Raw genomic sequence first — 25,423 nt, forward strand, 5'->3', positions numbered from 1 at the left:
CGGATCTGAAGGTGCATACTGCTCCCGACGCGTTTGTAACAGCCATTCAACGGGCGAACGCTCCTACCGAGGCTACAATTTCTGGCACAGGTGTGCCTCATATTTGCATATTCGAGGATATCTGGCTTTACACTGATGTCTACCGGTTGCATACGTGAGTTTACAATACGAACGTAGGGAGACAGGTGACTCATCTCGTGCACTTAAGCCAGCAAAAGCCATCGGAAAAGAGTCTTGGAGAGACTGCGTCCCGACAGCGTGGGTATAGTCCTATTCGAGGGAAATATATATTGTATTAGGATTTAAAGTTCCACTTTCCGCTTGACATCGTGGTGCATTTATCGAGGTGAAGCATTGGGAGTAAATTGGTTCGCGTTCGGTGAATTGCTCAAACAGCTTTTGCTGAATACTGACATGGTCAGTGAAGATTTATGACAGGAGAGAGCGATACTGTATCTCTTCGCCGGCAAAACGACTTCTTGTACCGCCACAACTGTGCCACGAGACACAAGGAGCCTTTGATAGACACTGGAGCGGACCCAGTGCATTTCAAGCAGCGCCCTGCAGTAAGAGAGTAACTGGGGCCATATATCGGTTACAAATAACATCATTTAGGGAGGAAAAATTATGACACTTTTTTTCTTTAACGAAGAAGGGTTAGTAGCAACAGTCACCGCTATCACCAAACAAATGTGAAGGGAATGTGCCGCGGGTGCGCACTAGCCAGAACTACAGAGCCCGCATGATCATCGATTCGCGCTTTGATTTTGTGCTGTGTTCGTGAAAGAAGAAGAGAAGGGAACCGGGGTAAAACAATCAAAAAGGAGAGTTTTCGATTCCAAGCATGGCGACCAGGATATTATACTTGTTCGTTTGGTCTGCGGTATTTCTTGCTGAGCTGCAGTGCGCCTCGCAAATGACCACCGCAGGGCTTGCATTCCCCACTGCGGGGCTTGGCAACAGCAGCAGCAGCGGGGATGCCAGAAGCAAAAAAGACTCCAACCAGACCTACAACTCCCGACTTAAGAGGAAAAACCTGGCCATGGATTTTGCAGTGCCCTCTCTGTTGCGCTACTACATTACCGAGTTGATAAAACGTCCACTTAACGGAGATTGTCTGACTTTTAGTGGATGCTATACGGTGCGCGCTAATTTAAGGATGCACTGCATTCCCTTACAAAAAACGGTGGCTACTTTTCTTAACCCAAAGTTGGTTGCAATCGATAGCATGGCGGCAGAGAATTCAACCAGTGTTGGTGGACAGCTTCCGCACGGCTACAAGAGGCCGCTGTCCAAAGTTCTGAATTTGGGTTTGACGAAAGCCAGCCGTAAATCCAATCAAGTCGTGGTGGAAATTGGGGAGGACTTGGTTAAAACTGGATGCGGTGGACTGGCAGTCTACGAGGAAGACCCGGTATTTTTCCTGGAAATTGACCTAACAAATATTTTGGAATGGTGGTTCGGCGCCGAAGGGGGCCGGCTAAGAGTCCGGCTTATGCCCGAAAAGAAAGCACAGGTTCCCGGGAGAGAGGACAAGTACACCGCGGCGATACGAGCAGCAGACCCCCGCCTCTTTCTTCATATAGCCTCCGGAGGTAAGGTTTTAGATCAATCCCTCCTCCTCATAATTTCTCTGTCACACACACACACACGTTCCCATTCTCATAATGCAATGCTTCAATGGACGACATGTAGTCTAGCAATGAACTGTATCAATGAATGAACGGCAACGAAAATGCTAGTGTTGGTTGATATAAGTACGGCCTATAAACTGTGTGTCATTTAACTTTTTTGTGGAAAGAGCTGGATACCCTCACAGTAGCCTAATATCTCACGATATGTATTTGGTTCTCATACACCGTTGCTTGTTTCTTTGTCCCGTCTGAAAACTGCGGTTTCATTGTGTTGTTGGATTTGATAAGGGTCGTTGGCTTGATGATAGCTTCAGGCCAGGGTTTGGCAATTTACTGTGCTTGTTATCAGATGGCGGATGGATACGTTTTCAACCAGAGTGATGGCACTGTGCTATTACTTTCTGAGTTAAGTGGCATAAGTAGTGCTTATGTAACAGAGTTGAGCTACACAATCAATAGGAAATAATGACTCATCGTATGCTGTCTATTCATGAAAGAAGGTGTGTGGTGATGGTTTTGCATCAAATTATAGTGCACTCTTGTTGCGCAAGTTGCATTTCTGTTATTCAACACTTGCCATTTCTGAATGAATGATGGGGTGAGTAGGTTAGAGTTCACCAAAATACTAAGTTGAGAGCAAGGGCTCACTTCAATTTGCATTAAGACTACATTGAGAGCTGAGATTATTGCTGTATTAAATGTCATATCTATATTTGATTTTAATTGATATTTCAATGTTCTTATGAATATTGGGCTCCCGAGTAGTGCAGCAGTCTAAGGCACTGCATCTCAGTGCAAGAGGCATCACCACAGTCCTTGGTTCAAATCCAGTCTGTATCACATCCAGCCATGATTGGGATGTTCCATAGGGCGGCACACAATTGGCCCAGTGTCGTCTGTGTTTTGCCGGGGAGGCCATCATAGTAAATAAGAATTTGTTCTTAACTGATTTGCCTAGTTAAATAAATAAAAAATGAAAGAGCTAATTATTTTCTCTCGTTCATTTTGACCACATTGACTTTACTTACCTTCCAAATCAAAGTATCCTCAATTGTAGCCCATATAGTCTACAATAGGGCCACACATTAATATATTGTATTATGCAGTAATAACTCTGACAAAGTTCATTTACCTCTATGTACCGCTGATGAGTTTTTCTTTCCGAACCTGCCTAAATGGCCTCATCAATTCCCTGAACAATCCAACATAAGTACCAATAGGTTAGGGATTAAACAAGCAGCCTTTATTTTGATCAAGCACAAATGAAGCTATTATCTCAGCGAATGCTTAGCACTCAATACTCCAGGGTGCTTCCCCATGTCTTCAGTGCACTGTAATCAGCATAATTTCTTAAACGCTGGGATGAGGGAGGCTGGCCTAGAAAAATGTAATCAAACCTGTCAGATAAGCAAACTGTGGGGCTGGCTTGGTCTGATAGCACAGTTCCCCCATGTCGGGTGTTCCTATACATTCTTAGCCTACTTGATTTTCAGAGACCTTCCTTTTTCACCAGGACTTGAACCAACCAATCCCACACCGTCAAACTCAGATCTGAATCCCAGTGATTGGATAGAGACAGGCTAATCGCCTCATACAAACATCCGCCAAGGAACATAATATAATAATGGAGAAATTAGAACTATGGATGCACATCAGAGATAGCTAAAGTTGGTGTTAGCCCACAGCTTTAGTACACCATGCAAGCCTCCTACACTCTTAGAAAAAAGGTGTTCCAAAAGGGTTCTTTGTGGAGGGATAGAACCGTTTTGATCTGAATAACCCTTTTTGGAAGACAAGGGTTCTTTGTAAGGCAAAGGATACTCCCTGGAACCAGCCACTAGGGGCAACAGTGAGTGCTGTTACCTTCAAGTAGGTTTTGGTTTTGCTAGAGCAATGAGCATGGTGGATGGGCATTAACAGAAGCATCTGCCTCTGATTTCAACAGTTGCAAGTTCAAATCCAGCAATATACAGTTTTGTTTTTTGTTTTAAGCATATCCCAAACCTTAACCCTAATGCCTAAACTTAACCTTAAAAACTTTAAACTGAGGTTTGAGAAACATGGATGAACGTCTAACTCTGAAGTGATACTGTGAGAGCTAGTTGAACAGAATGCATGTTTTTTAATATTTCAATACTGTACAGCTTCCTTCTTTTCACTCTGCCAATTAGGTTAGTATTGTGGAGTAACTACAATGTTGATCCATCCTGTTTTCTCATATCACAGAATCAAAGTCGTTGGGGGAAGGGGGTGCTAAGCTGGCAATTGGAATTGTTTTAAGATGGCAGTACTATGGATCATTTAGATATTTGATTTGGAACTTTAGGACCCCTTTATTACATTAAAAAAACATTTGATAAAAGCCCATAGAAATACATTGAATAAACACATTCATAAATGTCTAAAAGGACAGCAAAAAATCATAAGAAACAAAATCCTAAATCTAGGAGAAATATAATACTCAGGAAATATATATACAGTACCAGTCAAAAGTTTGGACACATCTATTCATTCCAGGGTTTTTCTTTATTTTTACTATTTTCTACATGGTAGAATAATAATGAAGACATCAAAGCTATGAAATAACACATATAGAATCATGTAGTAACCAAAAAAGTGTTAAAACAAATCAAAATATATTTTATATTTCAGATTCTTCTAAGTAGCCACCCTTGGCTTTAATGACAGCTTTGCACACTCATGATATTCTCTCAACCAGCTTCATGAGGTGTGGAATGCATTTCAAATAAGTGTGCCATGTTAAAAGTTAATTTGTGGAATTTCTTTCCTTCTTAATGCATTTGAGCCAATCAGTTGTGTTGTGACAAGGAAGGGGGGTATACAGAAGATAGCCCTATTTGCTTAAATGGCAAGAACAGCCCAAATAAGCAAAGAGAAATGACAGTCCATCATTACTTTAAGACATGAAGTTCAGCCAATCCGGAAAATTTCAAGAACTTTCTTCAAGTGCTGTCACAAAAACCATCAAGTGCTATGATGAAACTGGTTCTCATGAGGACCGCCAGAGGAAAGGAAGACCCAGTTACCTCTGCTGCAGAGGATAAGTTCATTAGAGTTACTCAACTCAGAAATCCACAATTAACTGCACCTCAGATTGCACATCACATAGTTCAAGTAACAAGACACATCACAACGTCAACTGTTCAGAGGAGACTGCGTGAATCAGGCCTTCATGGTCAAATTGCAGCAAAGTTACCACTACTAAAGGACACCAATAAGAAGAAGAGACTTGCTTTGGCCAAGAAACACGAGCAATGGACATTAGACTGGTGGAAATCTGTTCATTGGTCTGGTGAGTCCAAATTTTAGATTTTTGGTCCCAACCGCCGTGTCTTTGTGAGACAGAGTAGGTGAACGGATGATCTCCACATGTGTGGTTCCCACCGTGAAGGATGGAGGAGGAGGTATGATGGTGTGGGGGTGCTTTGCTGGTGACACTGTCTGTGATTCATTTAGAATTCAAGGCACACTTAACCAGCACGGCTACCGCAGCATTCTGCAGCAATACGCCATCCTATGACGTTTTTTATTTTATTACATTTATGTATTTTTTGATAATTTTTTATTATTATTTTTTTTTTTTACTTGCTGATGTCCAGTCTCTAGATTACAAGGTAGACAAAATTAGAGCAAGGGTTGCTTTCCAGAGAGACATCAGTGATTGTAACATACTCTGTTTCACGGAAACATGGCTCTCTCGGGATATGCTGTTAGAGTTGGTACAGCCACCTGGATTCTTTGTACGTCGCGCCGACAGGAATAAACATAAACAGAAGAAGGGCAGGGGTATCTGTTTCATGATTAACGACTCATGGTGTAATTGTAACAACATACAGGAACTCAAGTCCTTTTGTTCACCTGACCTATAATTCCTCACTATCAAATGCCGACCAAGAGAATTCTTCTCGGTCATTGTCACAGCCGTGTATATCTCTCCTCAATCAGATACCACGACGGCCCTCAAGGAACTTCACTGAACTTCATGCAAACTGGAAACCATATATCCTGAGGCTGCACTTATTGTAGCTGGGGATGTGAACAAAGCAAATTTGAGAACAAGGCTACCTAAATTCTATCAGCATATTGACTGTAGCACTCGCGCTGGCAAAACTTTGGATCACTGCTACTCTAACTTCCACAATGCATACAAGGCCCTCCCCCGCCCTCCTTTCGGCACTTTCTGACCACGACTCCACTTTGTTCCTCCATTCCTATAGGCAGAAACTCAAACCGAATGTACAATGCTGGTCTGACCAATCGGAATCCACGCTTCAAGATTGTTTTGATCACTTGGACTGGGACATGTTCCAGGTAGCCTCAGAGAATAATATTGATTTATATGTTGATTCGGTGAGTGAGTTTATAAGGAAGTGCATAGTAGATGTTGTACCCAATGTGACTATTAAAACCTACCCTAACCAGAACTGTTCACTCATGACCGTGTGGCCATGCACGCCTCCAACTCAATCATCAAGTTTGCAGACGACAGTAGTAGGCTTGATTACCAACAATGACGAGACAGCCTACAGGGAGGAGGTGAGGGCACTCAGAGTGTGGTGTCAGCAAAACAACCTCTCACTCAACATCAACAAAACAAAGGAGATGATCGTGGACTTCAGGAAACAGCAGAGGGAGCACCCCCCTATCCACATCGATGGGACAGCAGTGGAGATAGTGAAAAGTTTTAAGTTCCTCGGGGTACACATCACAGACAAACTGAAATGGTACACCCACACAGACAGGGTGGTGAAGAAGACTGAGATTGAAAAACAGCTTCTATCGCAATGCCGTCAGACTGTTAACAGCCATCACTAACACAGAGAGGCTGCTGCCTACATACAGACTTTTCAACCTCAGGAGGCTGAAGAAATTTGGCTTGTCACTTAAAACCCTCAGAAACCTTTACAGATGCACAATTGGGAGCATCCTGTCGGGCTGTATCGCCACCAGGTTCAGCAACTGCACTGCCCACAACCGCAAGGCTCTCCAGAGGGTGGTGCGGTCTGCACAACGCATCACCGGGGGCAAACTACATGCCATCCAGGACACCTACAGCACCCGATATCACAGGAAGGCCAAAAAGATCAATCACAAAAACCACCCGAGCCACTGCCTGTTCACCCCGCTATCATCCAGAAGGCAAGGTCAGTACAGGTGCATCAAAGCTGGGACACAGAGAGGCTGCTGCCTACATACATACTTGAAATCATTGGTCACTTTAACTTGTTGGGGATAGGGGCAGTATTTGCACGGCCGGATAAAAAACGTACCCAATTTAATCTGGTTACTACTCCTGCCCAGTAACTAGAATATGCATATAATTATTGGATTTGGATAGAAAACACCCTAAAGTTTCTAAAACTGTTTGAATGGTGTCTGTGAGTATAACAGAACTCATATGGCATGCCAAAACCTGAGAAGATTCCAAACAGCAAGCGCCCTCTCTGACCATTTCTTGGCCTTCTTTGTCATCTCTATCCAAAACAGAGGATCTCTGTTGTAACGTGACACTTTCTAAGGCTCCCATAGGCTCTCAGAAGGCGCCAGAACGTTGAATGATGACTGCAGTTACTGGCTGAAAAACAGTAGCGCATTTGGTAAGTGGTCGATCTGAGAACAATGAGACGGGTGCGCGAGTGCACGTGAAGAGTCCATTTTACATTTTGAGTCTTTGAACGAAAACAACGACTCCCGGTCGGAATATTATCGCTATTTTACGAGAAAAATCGCATAAAAATTGATTTTAAACAGCGTTTGACATGCTTCGAAGTACGGTAATGGAATATGAAGAAAAAAAAATTGTCACGATATGCGCCGGCGCGTCACCCTTCGGATAGTGTCTTGAACGCACGAACAAAACGCCGCTATTTGGATATAACTATGGATTATTTGGAACCAAACCAACATTTGTTGTTGAAGTAGAAGTCCTGGGAGTGCATTCTGACGAAGAACAGCAAAGGTAATCAAATTTTTCTTATAGTAAATCTGAGTTTGGTGAGTACCAAACTTGGTTGGTGTGAAAATAGCTAGCCTGTGATGGCCGGGCTATCTACATTTACATTTAACATTTACATTTAAGTCATTTAGCAGACGCTCTTATCCAGAGCGACTTACAAATTGGTGCATTCACCTTATGATATCCAGTGGAACAACCACTTTACAATAGTGCATCTAAATCTTTTTAGGGGGGGGGGTTAGAAGGAATACTTTATCCTATCCCAGGTATTCCTTAAAGAGGTGGGGTTTCAGGTGTCTCCGGAAGGTGGTGATTGACTCCGCTGTCCTGGCGTCGTGAGGGAGCTTGTTCCACCATAGGGGTGCCAGAGCAGCGAACAGTTTTGACTGGGCTGAGCGGGAACTGTGCTTCCTCAGAGGTAGGGGGGCCAGCAGGCCAGAGGTGGATGAGCGCAGTGCCCTCGTTTGGGTGTAGGGACTGATCAGAGCCTGAAGGTATGGAGGTGCCGTTCCCCTCACGGCTCCGTAGGCAAGCACCATGGTCTTGTAGCGGATGCGAGCTTCAACTGGAAGCCAGTGGAGAGAGTGGAGGAGCGGGGTGACGTGAGAGAACTTGGGAAGGTTGAACACCAGACGGGCTGCGGCGTTCTGGATGAGTTGTAGGGGTTTAATGGCACAGGCAGGGAGCCCAGCCAACAGCGAGTTGCAGTAATCTAGACGGGAGATGACAAGTGCCTGGATTAGGACCTGCACCGCTTCCTGTGTGAGGCAGGGTCGTACTCTGCGAATGGTGTAGAGCATGAACCTACAGGATCCAGGCACCGAAAAGCTATTTTAAAATCGGACACCGCGATTGCATAAAGGAGTTCTGTATCTATAATTCTTAAAATAATTGTTATGTTTTTTGTCAACGTTTGTATTTCGCGCCACGGGATTCCACTGGCTGTTGACTAGGGTGGGACGCAAACGTCCCACCTAGCCCAGAGAGGTTAATAAATGGATAACTAATAAGTGGATCACTAATAAGTGGATAATAAGTGGATAACTTTAATAATGCCACTTTAATAATGTTTACATATCTTTCATTTCTTATCTCATATGTATATACTGTATTTTATACCATCTATTGCAGCTTACCTATGCTGCTCTGTCATTGCTCATCTATATATTTATATGTATATATCCTTATTCCATTTCTTAGTTAGATTTGTGTGTATGAGGTGGACCGCAGAGTGAAGGAAAAGCAGCCAACAAGAGCTCAGCATGTGGGAACTCCTTCAAGACTGTTGGAAAAGCATTCCAGGTGACTACCTCATGAAGGTGGTTGAGAGAATACAACGTTGTCTTCAAGGCAAAGGGTGCCTACTTTGAAGAATCTAAAATATATTTAGATTTGTTTAAAACTTTTTTGGTAACTACATGATTCCATATGTGTCATTTTATAGTTTTGATGTCTCCACTATTATTCAACAATGTAGAAAATGGTAAAAATAAAGGAAAACACGGGAATGAGTAGGTGTGTCCAAACATTTGACTGGTACTGTGTGTATTTAAAATTATTAAAATAATAATGGTGTAGACAAAACATTCAAGGATTCGCACGATTGCACATGACAATGTCGCTGGGCTCACCCCACTTGAGTCCCAAAGGTGTTCGCTTGTTCAGTCCTTCATCAATAAGTTATATTGAGCAAGATCAAGTGGCCTTCGTTTTTTATTATTCTTGCCCCCGTACATGTTCTACTATCACATTAGAAAGTACATATGGACATTAAGACCGTTCATAATTATAGTTGAGTTCAATTAAAAGCTTTTAGGAAGTGTATGTGCTTAATGCCTCCTTGGGAATGGTGTACATACAAATAGCATACTGTTACATTTCCGGCCAATCATCAACACCTTAAGAGCTGTTGACAAATCAGTCCCACACGGCTTACATCCAACAAATCGCTGTCAAACTAATTTTGTTTGCGTTATAGTAATTTACAGTTGTCTATTTTTCCCAGAGCCGCCCCCAGATTGGTACATATGTTTAAAATGTATGCATTTTAATGAGGCAAACTTTTACCCTGCTACAATCTATCTGTGCACAGTCAGTGCAATCACTCCTCCTCGTGACAAAAGTAGAAACAATTATAATTAAATCATTAAGCTTTCTGGCCATGCTTCAAAACATTGGAAACATTTCCGTTTCTTATCCATTATTGCTCATATTCATTGGCTGCATCTCCATGGAGCTTGGAAAATATGGCAAAAATATAACCCAGTATGCACACTTATGCTATGCGGCTTATGCTGATTCGTGAGCAACCTTGCAGAAAATATTAGTGGGGAAAAGCTTGCCAAACGGTAAGGTATTGATAAACACCTTGACATGGTGCAGGCGCCTAATGCTTCTAATGATGTTAAATCACTGCACTTCTGTTTAATGCTGGAGCAATTATTTGATATGACGGCATCCTTTAATTCAAGGTGACTGCTGTGGTTCTAGCCACTGTGTGGTCGGCTGGTCGCCCCTGTCTCCGTTCCCTGATGTTTTAGTTATTTATGTCACAATTTATTTGTTCTTTGAGAACTTCCAACAACTTTTTTGATTAATGGCACTGTGCATATGGAAGCTGGGGCAGGAGTTTTAGCTTAAAGCTAGTTATGGAGAAAGAGGCACACATCAATTGCTTATTTATGCAGCCGCCCCTCCTTTCTTCAGAGATGCCCCACTTTACAATGCTCAGGGATTAGGTAACGTGCAGCATGTAGGAAGTCAGACAGTGTTTGTGTGAGTTACATTGGTGGAGATGGTGTGTGTGTGTGTGTGTGTAAAATTTGGAATGCCACAGACCTAGTTTTCTCTGTGAACAGGGTATGTGCGTGTTACAATGGATTTGTGTGTGTGTGTGTGTGTGTGTGTGTGTGTGTGTGTGTGTGTGTGTGTGTGTGTGTGTGTGCGTTCATGTGTATGGAATTTAGAATGCCATGACATCAGCACACACACCTCGTTTTCTCTGCTTGGCCATAATGGGCAACAGTGGTTCACAGTGACAAATGTGACCTTTTCTGCATTCATGTTGGAATGAGCCGGAGGACAGAGATTGTCAGTGCATGTACCATATTTGTGACTCGTTTCAGGAAACTAGGCGTATGTAGCACGTCACTACTTCACAGGAGCGCCATTTGAACGTAAACATGTATTTTTTGGCAGAAATGCCTTCTAGAACATGTGAACTTTCATGTGCCTTAATAACAAATCTATATTCCATGCATAAATACAAATCAAATTGTTAAATTTACGTGCCTAGTTGGTTTAGCCACCAAAAAAATACAGGAACCTTCCCGCTAGCCATGATTGGGTGAGATAATGAAAAGGCTGAACATACCGGGAGATGAGAAAATCCTTAAAGAGATGTGTGGGGCTAAGGCTTAAGAGGGTGTGAATGATGCTGAATGGGTGTAGACAAAACATTCAAGGGCCAATAGGTGTACCAAAACATTCAAGGGCCATTTTCTCAAAAGTGGGGTTACAAGTTTATCAACTTTCAAAACAGAATTACTTTCCCATTGTTCCTCAACTGCAGTGTATGATATACCATTTTCTAGCTGTCTGTACTTTTAGCCAATGTAAAAAACACAATTTCGGTCACATTTTGATGTGAAATTGCTATGATGTAAAACATACCCAGAAGCCACCTTTTCAAAACATGGCAAGGCAGGAGTTCTTTCTGCCAATTGTCTGCTTATTACAACCTTGAGACTCAGGTTCAACTGAAACACTAAGCAAAAAAATAAATTATACTCAATATGGATTTCATATGTGCTGTCACTGTGGAGACCACACTACACCTATTGCTGTGCAACCTTGCTAATCTTGAGGCTATGGCCACACAGACTCATGAAGACGGATGACATCGTATATGCATTCAATTATTGTCTGTTTTTAAATGTCAAAAGTTCAACCCAGGTCAACGATTTTTGGACGAGTCCTTAGGCACAAAGGCAGACAGTGTTTTTTTTATAGAGGAAATCATCTGTTGTCCATCATTCATCAACAGATAATCTCTCCTGGAACATAAATGGTACTGTAGATCTATCATGATACAATGGATGCATGAGATCAGCAGCATTAGTTCTGGTGCTTGGGTTTTTCGTCACTGGTTATTTGCACAAATACCGATTTTGCAGGTGTAAGCATCTTTTTAATTTCAGAAGGGGAGGGGACATTTGGCCCATTTAAATTTGCCTCAATTAAATATAATTATCTATGTGACATTGCTACTCACAAAAATATACCATGACATTTTAAATTCTTAATTTAATAAAACAACAAACTTTTGAATATTTTGATGACGTGCGACCCATAAAAATACATACTGTATAGCCTACAGAGGTTTCACACGTGTAGCTTGTTGTTGGCTCCATGTTTTAGCAACGAGAAGTGGGAGATCGCTAGTCAATGCAAAATGCAATTAAAATTACGGAATTGAGTAAGCTAAATGAAGGAGTAGGCTACCACGAGCAACCGACAGGTAGGTTTCATCTAAATGGAGTTGTTCTAGACAAGGACGGGGAGGGCAGCAAAATAGCCTCAACTAGCCTAGTTAGCTAGCTGCCATGCCTAGCTAACATCTGGTTAGCTTCTTAGCTAGCTTTTTTACATTGATTTGATGCAATAAAGACAGGCACTGCCAGATGGTATGATATATAACCTATGGAATCTACAAGTTTGTCTATTCAGTGGCTACTTTTTCTCTATCTCAGTCTGGTGTCACACACACACCACCAGCCCCTGCCCATCCCCCGCCATGCTACAGCAGCTATGCACAGTCTCTCCCGAGTCATGTACGAGTCTTGCAGGCTGCGCATCAAACAAGTATCCAAGTCTAAACAAAGTTTCACAAAAATGAAATTGTTTGACTAGATAAATTATTTCAAATGCCCATCCCTTTTTCTGGGTAAATCGAGATTAATCAACAGATGTCTCCCATTTGCCCAACTTTGCCGTGATACAGTACATCAAGCTCCTCTCACCCACAAGGTTAAGTCAGAATGTTACACAGACTTACTTGCAATCTACACTCAGTGGCCAGTTTATTAGGTAAACCAATCAGTTCACAAAAATGGTTTGTGCCTACAGACAGTGAGTCACATGGCCATGGCTTGCTATATAAAGCAGACAGACAGGCAGAGGCATTCAGTTACTGTTCAATTGGACGTTAGAATGGGCAAAACGAGTGACCTAAGCAACTTTGAGTGTGGTATGCGGTGCCAGGCGCGCCGGTTCCAGTATCTCAGAAACGTCCGACCTCCTGGGCTTTGCATGCACGACAGTGTTTAGGGTTTATAGATAATGGTGTGACAAAAAAAAACATCCAGTCAGTGGCAGACCTGTGGGTGAAACCAGCACGTTGATGAGAGGTCAAAGGAGAAGGGCAATAATTGTGCAAGGTAACAGGCAGGCCACAGACAGGCAAATAACCGTGCAGTACAACAATGGTGTGCAGAAAGGCATTTTAGAATGCTCAAATTGTCGACCCTTGTGCTATTGCGGCACACAACCACACCGGGTTCCACTCCTATCAGCTAAAAACAAGAAAACGTGCTCCAGTGGGCACGCGATCACCAACACTGGACAATTGAGGAGTGGAAAAACGTTGCCTGATCCGACGAATCCCGGTTCATGTTGCGTCATGGAGTCAGGATTTGGCGTAAGCAGCATGAGTCCATGGCCCCGTCCTGTCTGGTGTGAATGGTACAGACTAGTGGCGGTGGTGTAATGGTGATTAATGTTTCTGGCACAAGTTAGGTCCCTTGATACCAATCGAGCAACGTGTCCATTCCCCAAATAATTCAGGCTGTTCTGGAGGCAAAGGGGGGTCCGACCTGGTACTAGATGGTTGTATCTAATTAACTGGTCACTGGTGTATATCTGTGTAGCTTAGTGGATAAACACACCAAGGTCCTTCCAAGGGTAGTAGGACATCAATGTCATTATGTGAGCAGTGTGTGTTTGTGTGGATGCCGGTAGTCACAATTAACACCCTCTCATGATGCCCTCTCAAGCATGAACACGGGGATGTGGAGGGGGAGAAAGTAGTCTGCCGATGATGATGCACCTCACATTAGATTCCATTTATACATCTTCCTCGGCTCCCTTTATGATCTGTAATTGTATTTTCGAGGAGCGGGGAGCGGTGTGAGCCGTATCCTTGTCACTGGCCAAAACCCACTTATAACAGTATACAATCCGCCATGAACGGGGGAAGAAGTAGCAGCAAGGTGGAGATTCTGTAGCTTCTGGAGAAGGCACAGTTTCCACAATAATTTTCCACAATAATCCCCTTTCCTCCTCCGTTTCCCTCTTGTAGACACACCTCATTTTTGAGAGAAGGGCACGGTGCGTATCAATTCGCCCATCGCTCCACTGGACCATCTGGCCTGTGGAACGTGCCCCCAGCTGCTAAATGCATGGATGGGGAGGTTAGGGCAGAGATGAGGGGTGCAGAAGGGGGTGAAGTGGGGCGAGGTTTGGCATTGGAGAGGCTTGAGGGGCTATTTGGGCTTATCTGAATGGCGGGAGTGCCGGTGAGTGCACCCCAATGTGCTCAGCGGCGTGGAGAGGTTGAGAGGATCATGGGGACAGAATACAGTGTACAGAGAGTTTCCGTACTCCCTCTTCGACGTCTCCGAGCAGACGGCTTATCTTCATGGCTTGAGCAGCGAAGCGTACTCCGCATGGAAAAGTTTGGAAAGTCAGGAATTTTTGCTGTTGTTCTTATTCTTCATTTTCAGTTGAGATGAGTGTGGCTTCTCAAAGTTTCAATTCAGTGCATTAGGCAAGCAGGTACCCGCTCCACACTTGATAGCACAGATTGTACTGGTAAATAATTGAAGACTGTCTAAATAAATTTGTTTGCATGTTGTGATCGACAAATGAACATCAATCACGGCCGTCTGGTGTTTATTTGTTGTGCGATTTGTTATTTGTTGCCATCCATTTTCGTTGATATGATGTCAAAACTGTATTATCTAAGAGGGTTTAGCTATTTACATTGCTTGCTGACCTCCGATATTCATGTCTCGCTGTATGGCAGCTCCTTCAACAGACAAATTAAGCATTTATGTTTATTTCCTATTTTGCCTTCGGTAATGGAATTGTAGAGGCTTTGTCCTTATTTGAACCCATGTTTTTCTTGTTTTGCTTGTGTCTTTGAGTACAGTCACTGTCAAGGTAAGGACACACTACTACAGCATGGTACACCAACAGTGGCGAGCAGGACATGTCGTTGAACATCACTATTCAACTAGAATTTCCCCAAACATTTTACATTTTTACATTTTAGTCATTTAGCAGACACCGTTATCCAGAGCGACTTACAGTAGTGAATGCATACATTTCATACTTTTTTCCCCCCGTACAAACCCACCACCTCCTGCAATGACGTAGTTGTAGTGTACACTCATTATTCAAGTCATCCTCTAATTTAACCAAGTCACCTTCTGTCCAAATATGGGAATAGCTTCAGAGCTAATTGACAAGCATTTTTTTCATTTGAAACAGTCCTGGTTATGATGTCCACTAGGGAGCAGTGGGGTTCTTTGAGGCAGCTGGATACATTTCGGTCATTGGTCCTGCTGGAACAGTAGAACATGGAGTCAGTAGCCAGGTTTGATGCGGCCACATCAGCAGTGCAACATGGATAAATCAAAAAGCTCTGTTTCGCTACTAATGCCAGTTGGACGACTTCGGGGGTGACCTTGCTTGCTTGCATTCGGTCCAGGGAATCTGCCTCCAGCCCAAGCTCAGTCTGGCCCCTGTCCCGCCACTAAGTTTTTCCCTAGACACCTCCTGACCTTGCTTGTTACTGCTCTGGAGTGAAGTGGAAAAAGGGAGGTAGAGAGAGAAAGAGAGGTACAGAGAAAAAAATGAAGACTAGACAAAGAGGGCTGGCAGTGTGACAGGGCCAGAGTAATTAATTCACCTAGTGGAAAGCGTGGTCATCAATATAGCACTGCGGCGACTCTTTTGCTTATCGCTAATACGAAATTTGCTGACCCTAAAGCGCTTGGAGAGATAAGTCTTCCCCTTGCTACGATAGCATCTGTCGCGATTAAACAAAAGGGGAGTGGGCAGACACAAGTAAGCCAGTGCATGGCCATTGGCAGCAAGTGAGTTTGGCTCACTTCCAGTTTGCCACTCGATACCAATCAAAAATCAAGCAGACACAGATGTATTGGAGGGTTTCTAAGTTATATGTTTTTTGCTTAGGCCCTTGGGAGGAGGGGTGGATGTCAAATTCGGATTTAAATCGATCAGATATTTCTCTGTGAATGAATGCCAAGCTTGGAGAATAGTGGAAAAAACCTATATCTATTCTATCCCTTGAAAGGGACAGTGACACTTTGCTATGAAACAGCTCATGTTACAATCTAACATTCTAACTTGAGTAATAATGAACCGCCCAATTCAACTGTCATGTATTGGAGGATACAGATGGCAAATATCCATGGTAAATCCCTTGACTGACAGGGGAGGAAAACCATTAAATGAAACCTCAGACACATTTCATATAGGTATGCATACTAGATGGCCTACTGTTCAGATGTGAATAAAGGGAATGGGACTATTTGGAGACCTTGCTGACATGGATCAGACACACACAAATTTACACACACACACAAACTGGGCAATCCGGGGAAAAGGGCCTTGGTCAGGGAGGTGACCAAGAACCTGACGATCACTCTGATAGAGGTCCTCTGTGGAGATGGTTGTCCTTCTGGAAGGTTCTCCCATCTCTGCAGCACTCCACCAACCAGGCCTTTATGGTAGAGGGGCCAGACGGAAGCCACTCTTCAGTAAAAGGCACATGACAGCCTGCTTGGAGTTTGCCAAAAGGCACCTAAAGGACTCAGACCATGAGAAACAAGATTCTCTGGTCTGATGGAAGCAAAATTGAACTCTTTGGCCAGAATGACAAGCATCACATATGGAGGAAACCTGGCACCATCCCTATGGTGAAACATGGTGGTGTGCAGCATCATGCTGTGGGGATGTTTTTCAGAAGCAGGGACTGGGAGACAGGATCGAGGGAAAGATGAACGGCGCAAAGTAGAGAGAGATCCTTGATGAGTGGCCCAGCCAGAGCCCGGACTTGAAACCGATCTCTGGAGAGACCAAAACACTCCCCAGCCAACCTGACAGAGCTTGAGAGGATCTGCAGAGAAGAATGGGAGAAACTCTCCAAATACTGGTGTGCCAACCTTGTAGCATCAATAAATTTGCTAAAATTACAAAAAAACTGTTTTTGCTTTGTCATTATGGGGTATTGTGTGTAGATTGATGAGTAAAAAAAACTATTTAATACATTCTAGAATAAGGCTGTAACGTAGCAAAATGTGGAAAAAGTCACCGGGTCTAAATACTTTCTGAAGACACTGTGTGTGTAACTGATAGATGCACTGATAGATGATAGGTGTATGTCTTTTTTGTTATGTGTCGGATCCCAGTAAGACTAGCTGTCGCTATTGGCGTCGGCTAATGGGGATCCTAATAAATCACATGAAATCGAACCCCAAAGCTTAAAATAGCCTTTGTCCTCATGGGGACGTTCCCACGAGGGAGAATTTTCGTTGTTTTACTCTCCTAGTGGGGACATTTGGGGATTTTAGTTTAGTTTCCCACAAGGATAGATGAACAAACAAACCCACACACACACACACGCAAGTAGAGACGCACACACACACACGCACAGAGAAATAGTGAGCCACTGGAACTGGAGCTCTCGTTATGCTATACAATGACAGGACAATATATGTACATGAGTACTTGGAACTGATGGCTGTGCAGTGTGAAGGCTTTAACATGGCCTGAGAACAGGAACCAAACAGCCAGGGCACTGGCCCATTCTAAAGGGCCACTAAGGAGGAGTAGACCGGCTGTAGCTAATGACTTCAGGGGATAGGGGGGACATTTTTGTAAGGAACTGGAAGCCTGACAGCTGTTTGATCCTAAGGTTTTTCACTCTGCTCTGGACTCCAGAGTGGCCGTGTACTGATGTGAAACAAGCTCCCGTTTATATGTGTTCTTATCTCGACCCAAACTAAATGTGGAGCTAGCCTGATACCGATCCCTGAGGAACCCCACGTGCCTGAAAAAAGTTGACACCGAATTTTCTCAGACAAAGCTGCTTAACTCCAAATACAATTGAATTTCCTTCCATTTCCTAGAACACGAAGAAGAAAATGTATAATTGAATGATAAAGACAAATGTGGAATATGAGCACTGGATTTAATGCTCCTATTCCAACATCACTCGAATTGTAGAAAGGTATTTTGGTGTACAGTATATTACAGAAGGAAGTACAGATGTTGGGAATCGGCTGTGGGGGCTATGAATCGGCCTGCCGGCCCACGGGTCATTCATCCCGCCCCCCTTACTGCTTTATTATTGAGCAGGGCTACATCAGCTGGATGATGAAAGCCGGCCTGTTGCTGGAGCAGTAATAAAAACAACAACAAATGAACGGGAGAGGACAAATGAATCCCTGTGACCAGCCAGAAAGCTGGTCCCGGCTTTTACTCTGATTAAACAGAGGCCATCAAAGGAGAAGAAGCCATTAGAGATCGATCGTATGGCAGAAGGTAGGGTCAGTACACTCTCCCTACCCACATTTTCGTTTCTCTATAGCCAGAGTGATTGAAGTTAAATCGTGAGGTCTGCATGTTGTGTAGTCGGTGATGGTGAGGGAATTTGGCCTCTTCAAAACTCAGTCTCATTGTCAGTGAATGCTGGCCTTCTAGGCAAAGAAAAAGCCATATCTCAGACTGGCCAATAAAAAGAAAATATTAAAGATGGGAAAAAGAACACAGACACTGGACAGAGGAACTCTGCCTGGAAGGCCAGCATCCCAGAATCTCCTCTTCACTGTTGACATTGAGACTGGTGTTTTGTGGGTACTATTTATGAAGCTGCCATTTGAGGACCTGTGAGGCGTCTATTTCTCAAAACTAAACACTACTGTACTTGTCCTCTTACTCAGTTGTGCACCGGGGCCTTTCACTCCTCTTTCTATTCTGGTTAGAGCCAGTTTGCTCTGTTCTGTGAAGGGAGTAGTACACAGTGTTGTACGAGATCTTCAGTTTCTTGGCAATTTCTTGCATGGAATAGCCTGACGAGTTTCAGAAGACAGGTCTTTGTTTCTGGCCATTTTGAGCCTGTAATCGAACCCACAAATGCTGATGCTCCAGATACACAACTAGTCTAAAGAAGGTCAGTTTTATTGCTTCTTTAATAAGGACAACAGTTTTCAGCTGTGCTAATATAATTGCAAAAGGGCTTTCTAATGATCAATTAGCCTTTTAAAATGATTCACTTGGATTAGCTAACACAACGTGCCATTGGAACACAGGAGTGATGGTTGCTGATAATGGGCCTCTGTATGCCTATGTAGATATTCCATAAAAAAATCTGCAGTTTCCAGCTACAATAGTCATTTACAACATTAACAATGTCTACACTGTATTTCTGATCAATTTGATGTTATTTTAATGGACACATTTTTTTATTTTCTTTCAAAAACAAGGACATTTTTAAGTGACCCCAGACTTTTGAATGTGTATGTTTGTAAACTTTCATTCATAGGCTAGGTTGTAGCAACCTCATGATGGGTATAGGGAAAATGTGAGTATCATGTAGTAGCCTATGAATGAATGGAATATGAATGAGAGTCATCCAATATGCTGTAATAGAAATAAGGCATGGTATCACTGTCTGGTACGGCAATTGCACCGCAGGGCTCTACAGAAGGTGCCGCGATCAGCACAACGCATCACCGGGGGCACAATGCCTACCCTCCAGGATATCTACAGCACCCGGTGTCACAGGAAGGCCAAGAAGATAATCAAGGACCTCAGCCACACGAGCCACGGCTTGTTCACACCGCTACCATCTAGATCGGAGACAGTACAGGTGCATCAAAGCTGGGACTGAGAGACTGAAAAACAGTTTCTATATCCTCGACATCAGACTGTTTAATAGTCACCACTAGCCGGCCTCCTCCCAGAACCCTTCCCTGAACTTAGTCTCTGTTACAAGCCGGCTTTCCCCCCGGACTCTACTCTGCACCTTATAGACGGCTGCCCTACATCGTCATTGAACACTGGTCACTTTAATAATGTTTACATTACCCACTTCATATGTATATACTGTATTCTAGTAAAGCCTTTTCCTATATAACTACTGCAGTACACACCTTTTCTATTCATATACAGTCCATACTGTCTATACACACACCATCATACATACATAATAAGTTTCCGTACCTTGTGGGTCATACAAATAAAGCTATATAAGCTTTTTCTGTGTATATGTTTCAATACGACCTCTAAGCACGTATGGCACTTCAGGTGACAAATAGCTTTGCATAACACGCCTGTATTTACTGAGAATAAGTGGTAGGTTAAAATACTATTCAGGTAACATTAGACACCACTTTCTCGTTCCCTGCTCTTGTAAATTCTCAGTCTACTAAGACAAGGTTTTTATCACTAACAGGTCATAAACTTACCCATGGGGGCCGTTAAGTCTGTCCTCTCACTCTCCGCGGCCATCTGTCTGGCTTGCCAAACACATTTAACATAGAAAAAATGGAATTTGCAACTGCTTTGTTGATGACGCTTCAATACCCATGTGGCTATGTAGGGTGTGACTATGTAAGGTATGGCTATGTCAGTGGCGGTCAGTGCCGTTTATGATGAGGGAGGATCATTTTTTTCCCATGAAAATGGCCTTATTTCTATAACAACATGTTTGATGACTGTCATTCATATTCCATTCACCCAGTTCAATGTAACATTAATAGGTTTAGTCTACTACATGGTACTTAAATTATCCCTCTATCCATCTTGAGGTTGCTACAAACTAGCCTATGAATGAAAGTTTACAACGTAAGTGTACACAGGTCGAGAGAAAAAATTGAGATGACAGACAGTGACACGTGGACATACTGCTTTGCACACTCTTGCCTGCATCTAGTTTATCTAGGGTGTAAACATTAGTCCAACAGATGCAAACGAGAGTTTTCTATTAGAAAAATTCAGGTATTTTTATCCCTGTTTCGTTTTCTTCCATTTAAGAAATGCTTTTCAACAGAATCGGCGGAATGAATACACCTCTACAATCATGCAGTAACATTACAGTGTATTGTCAGTAAGCAATTACACCGGCAGGCCCCGGTGGCAATACATTACATTTAAAACCGAAAGCTTACCTTGATTTGGAAGAGTTCCAGTGTTGTGTTGAATAGTCATAGCCAGCTAGCTAACATAGCATCCCTCTGTTTGAGCAGGGTGTTTTAGTAATTAAACTAGCCAGATGCATTTGCTAGCTAAGTAAGTGAAAGTTTTTTTTATTTTTATATTTCACCTTTATTTAACCAGGTAGGCCAGTTGAGAACAAGTTCTCATTTACAACTGCGTTACACATAGGATAAACAAAAGTACAGTCAATAACACAATAGAAAGATCTATATAGCGTGTGCAAATGGAGTAAGGAGGTAAGGCAATAAATAGGCAATAGTAGTAATTTCAATTTCAATTCAATCAAGTAATTTCAATTTAGCAAATTAACACTGAAATGATAGATGTGCAGATGATGATGTGCAAGTAGAAATACTGGTGTGCAAAAGAGCAAAAAAGTAAATAAAAACAATATGGGGATGAGGTAGATAGTTGGGTGGGCTATTTACAGATGGGCTATGTACAGCTGCAGCAATCGGTAAGCTGCTCAGATAGCTGATGCTTAAAGTTAGTGAGGGAGATATAAGTCTCCAACTTCAATTTGTTCCAGTCATTGGCAGCAGAGAACTGGAAGGAAAGGCGGCCAAAGTGGGTGTTGGCTTTGGGGATGACCAGTGAGATCTAGATGAAGCCGATTCTAGATCTAATTTTGGATTGGAGATGCTTAAAATGAGTCTGGAAGGAGAGTTTACAGTCTAGCCAGACACCTAGGTAATTGTAGTTGTCCACATATTCTAAGTCAGAACCATCCAGAGTAGTGATGCTAGTCAGGCGGGTGGGTGCGGGCAGCGATCAGTTGAAGAGCATGCATTTAGTTTTACTAGCGTTTAAGAATTATAGATACAGAACTCCTCTATGCACTCGATATGTCCGATTTTAAAATAGCTTTTCGGTGAAAGCACATTTTGCAATATTCTAAGTAGATAGCCCGGCATCACAGGGCTAGCTATTTAGACACCCAGCAAGTTTAGCATTCACCAAAGTCAGATTTACTATAAGAAAAATTTTATTACCTTTGCTGTCTTCGTCAGAATGCACTCCCAGGACTTCTACTTCAATAACAAATGTTGGTTTGGTCCCAAATAATCCATTGTTATATCCAAATAGCGGCGTTTTGTTCGTGCGTTCAAGACACTATCCGAAAGGGTAAATAAGGGTTACGAGCACGGCGCATTTCGTGACAAAAAAATTCAAAATATTCCATTACCGTACTTCGAAGCATGTCAAGCGCCGTTTAAAATCAATTTTTATGCCATTTTTCTCGTAAAAATGCGATAATATTCCGACCGGCAAAGCCTGTTTACATTCAACGAGAGAGAAAGTATGATGGCCCTCTGATCGGCCACTATCCAAACGCGCTAATGTGTTTCAGCCTGGGGCTGCCTCGATATCATTCAGCTTTTTCCCAGGTTCTGAGAGCCTATGGGAGCCGTAGGAAGTGTCACGTTACAGCAAAGATCCTCAGTCTTCAATAAACAGAGCCAAGATGAACAAGAACTTGTCAGACAGGCCACTTCCTGTAAGGAATCTTCTCAGGTTTTTGCCTGCCATATGAGTTCTGTTATACTCACAGACACCATTCAAACAGTTTTAGAAACTTTAGGGTGTTTTCTATCCAAAGCCAATAATTATATGCATATTCTAGTTACTGGGCAGGAGTAGTAACCAGATTAAATCGGGTACGTTTTTTATCCGGCCGTGCAAATACTGCCCCCTATCCCCAACAGGTTAACCTCTTACATCTAGACGTTCCGCTAGCGGAACACCTGCTCCAATATCCAATGATAGGCGTGGGGCGAATTACAAATTCCTCAAAAATCCCAAAAACGTCCATTTTTCAAACATATGACTATTTTACACCATTTTAAAGACAAGACTCTCCTTTATTAGATTATGTCAGCAGAGTACCCAGCCAGAAATAATCAGACACCCATTTTTCAAGCTAGCAAATAATGTCACAAAAAACAAAACCACAGCTAAATGCAGCACTAACCTTTGATGATCTTCATCAGATGACACGCCTAGGACATTATGTTATACAATACATGCATGTTTTGTTCAATCAAGTTCATATTTATATCAAAAACCAGCTTTTTACATTAGCATGTGACGTTCAGAACTAGCATTCCCACCGAACACTTCCGGTGAATTTACTAAATTACTCACGATAAACGTTCACAAAAAACATAACAATTATTTTAAGAATTATAGATACAGAACTCCTTTATGCAATCGAGGTGTCCGATTTTAAAATAGCTTTTCGGTGAAAGCACATTTTGCAATTTTCTGAGTAGATAGCTCGCCATCACAGGCTAGCTATTTTGACACCCACCAACTTTGACCCTCACCAAAGTCAGATTTACTATTAGAAAAGTTTGATTACCTTTGCTGTTCTTCATCAGAATGCACTCCCAGGACTTCTACTTCAATAACAAATGTTGGTTTGGTTCAAAATAATCCATAGTTATATCCAAATAGCGGCGTTTTGTTCGTGCGTTCAAGACACTATCCAAGGGTGACGAAGGGTTACGCGCCCGACGCGTTTCGTGACAAAATAATTCTAAATATTCCATTACCGTACTTCGAAGCATGTCAACCGTTGTTTTAAAATCAATTTTCATGCAATTTTTCTCGTAAAAAAGCGATAATATTCCGACCGGGAAACCCTGTTTTAGTTCAAAGACAGAGAAAATAAAAACATGGGGTTGCCTCATGCACGCACCTCCATTCTCTGTTCTCTGATCGACCACTATCAAAATGCGCTAGTGTTTTTCAGCCAGGGCCTGCAAAGCCACCATTCAGCTTTTTGCCGCCTTCTGAGAGCCTATGGGAGCCGTAGGAAGTGTCACGTTACAGCAGAGATCCCCTGTTTGGATAGAGATGATCAAGAAGGCCAAGAAATGGTCAGACAGGGTACTTCCTGTACAGAATCTTCTCAGGTTTTGGCCTGCCAAATGAGTTCTGTTATACTCACAGACACCAGTCAAACAGTTTTAGAAACTTTGGAGTGTTTTCTATCCAAAGCTAATAATTATATGCATATTCTAGTTTCTGGGCAGGAGTAATAATCAGATTAAATCGGGTACATTTTTTATCCGGCCGTGAAAATACTGCCCCCTATCCATAACAGGTTAACTTGGCTTTCGAAGACTTTAGAAAGGCAGGGCAGGATGGATATAGGTCTGTAACAGTTTGGGTCTAGAGTGTCTCCCCCTTAGAAGAGGGGGATGACTGCAGCAGCTTTACAATCTTTAGGAATCTCGGACGATACAAAAGAGAGTAATAGGGGTTGCAACAATGGTGGCGGATAATTTTAGAAAGAGAGAGTCCAGATTGTCTAGCCCAGCTGATTTGTACGGGTCCAGGTTTTGCAGCTCTTTCAGAACATCTGCTATCTGGATTTGGGTGAAGGAGAAGCTGGGGAGGCTTGGGCAAGTAGCTGCGGGGGGTGTGGAGCTGTTGGCCGGGGTTGGCTTAGCTAGGAGGAAAGCATGGCCAGACGTAGAGAAATGCTTATTGAAATGTTTGATTATCGTGGATTTATCGGTGGTGACAGTGTTTCCTGGCCTCAGTGCAGTGGGCAGCTGGGAGGAGGTGCTCTTATTTTCCATGGACTTTACAGTGTCGCAGAACATTTTGGAGTTAGAGGTACAGGATGCAAATGTCTGTTTGAAAAAGCTAGCCTTTGCTTTCCTAACTGACTGTGTGTATTGGTTCCTGACTTCCCTGAAAAGTTGCATATCGCGGGGACTATTTGATGCTAGTGCAGTCCGCTACAGGATGTTTTTGTGCTGGTCGAAGGCAGTCAGGTCTGGAGTGAACCAAGGGCTATATCTGTTCTCAGTTCTACCTTTTTTGAAAGGGGCTTGCTTATTTAAGATGGTGAGGAAATTACTTTTAAAGAACAACCAGGCATCGTCAACTGACAGGATGAGGTCAATATCCTTCCAGGATACCCGGGTAAGGTTGATTAGAAAGGCCTGCTCGCAGAAGTGTTTGTCAGGATAATATCTCTGAGGGTGCCCATGTTTATGGATTTAGGGTTGCACCTAGTGGGTTTCTTGATGATTTGTGTGAGATTGAGGGCATCTAGCTTAGATTGTAGGACGGCCGGGGTGTTAAGCATATTCCAGTTTAGGTCACCTAACAGAACGAACTCTGAAGATAGATGGGGGGGACAATGAATTCACATATGGTGTCCAGGGCACAGCTGGGAGCTGAGGGGTGTCTATAACAGACAGCAACAGTGAGACACTTATTTCTGGAGAGATTCATTTTTAAAATGAGAAGCTTCAACTGTTTGGGCATAGACCTGGAAAGTATGACAGAACTTTGCAGGCTATCTCTGCAGTAGATTGCAACTCCTCCCCCTTTGGCACTTCTATCTTGACGGAAAATGTTGTAGTTGGGGATGTAAATCTCAGAATTTTTGGTGGCCTTCCTAAGCCAGGATTCAGACACGTGAAGGACATCAGGGGTGTGTGCTCAAGCAGTGAATAAAACAAACTTAGGTAGGAGGCTTCTG

General features: G+C 42.8%; 1 protein-coding gene across 1 annotated transcript in view; it reads left to right on the forward strand.

The window, feature by feature from the left end:
• Nucleotides 1–1,098: 1,098 nt before the first annotated feature.
• Nucleotides 1,099–25,423, forward strand: part of LOC115162610 (ALK tyrosine kinase receptor-like) — a 748,203-nt gene continuing 723,878 nt past the window's right edge. The window contains exon 1 of the mRNA XM_029714073.1: nucleotides 1,099–1,595. Coding sequence (XP_029569933.1) covers nucleotides 1,229–1,595 — 367 coding nt within the window. The 5' untranslated portion in view covers nucleotides 1,099–1,228. The remainder of the gene's footprint in view (nucleotides 1,596–25,423) is intronic.

This window comes from Salmo trutta, chromosome 25, assembly GCF_901001165.1.
Source record: "Salmo trutta chromosome 25, fSalTru1.1, whole genome shotgun sequence".
Lineage (NCBI taxonomy): Eukaryota > Metazoa > Chordata > Actinopteri > Salmoniformes > Salmonidae > Salmo > Salmo trutta.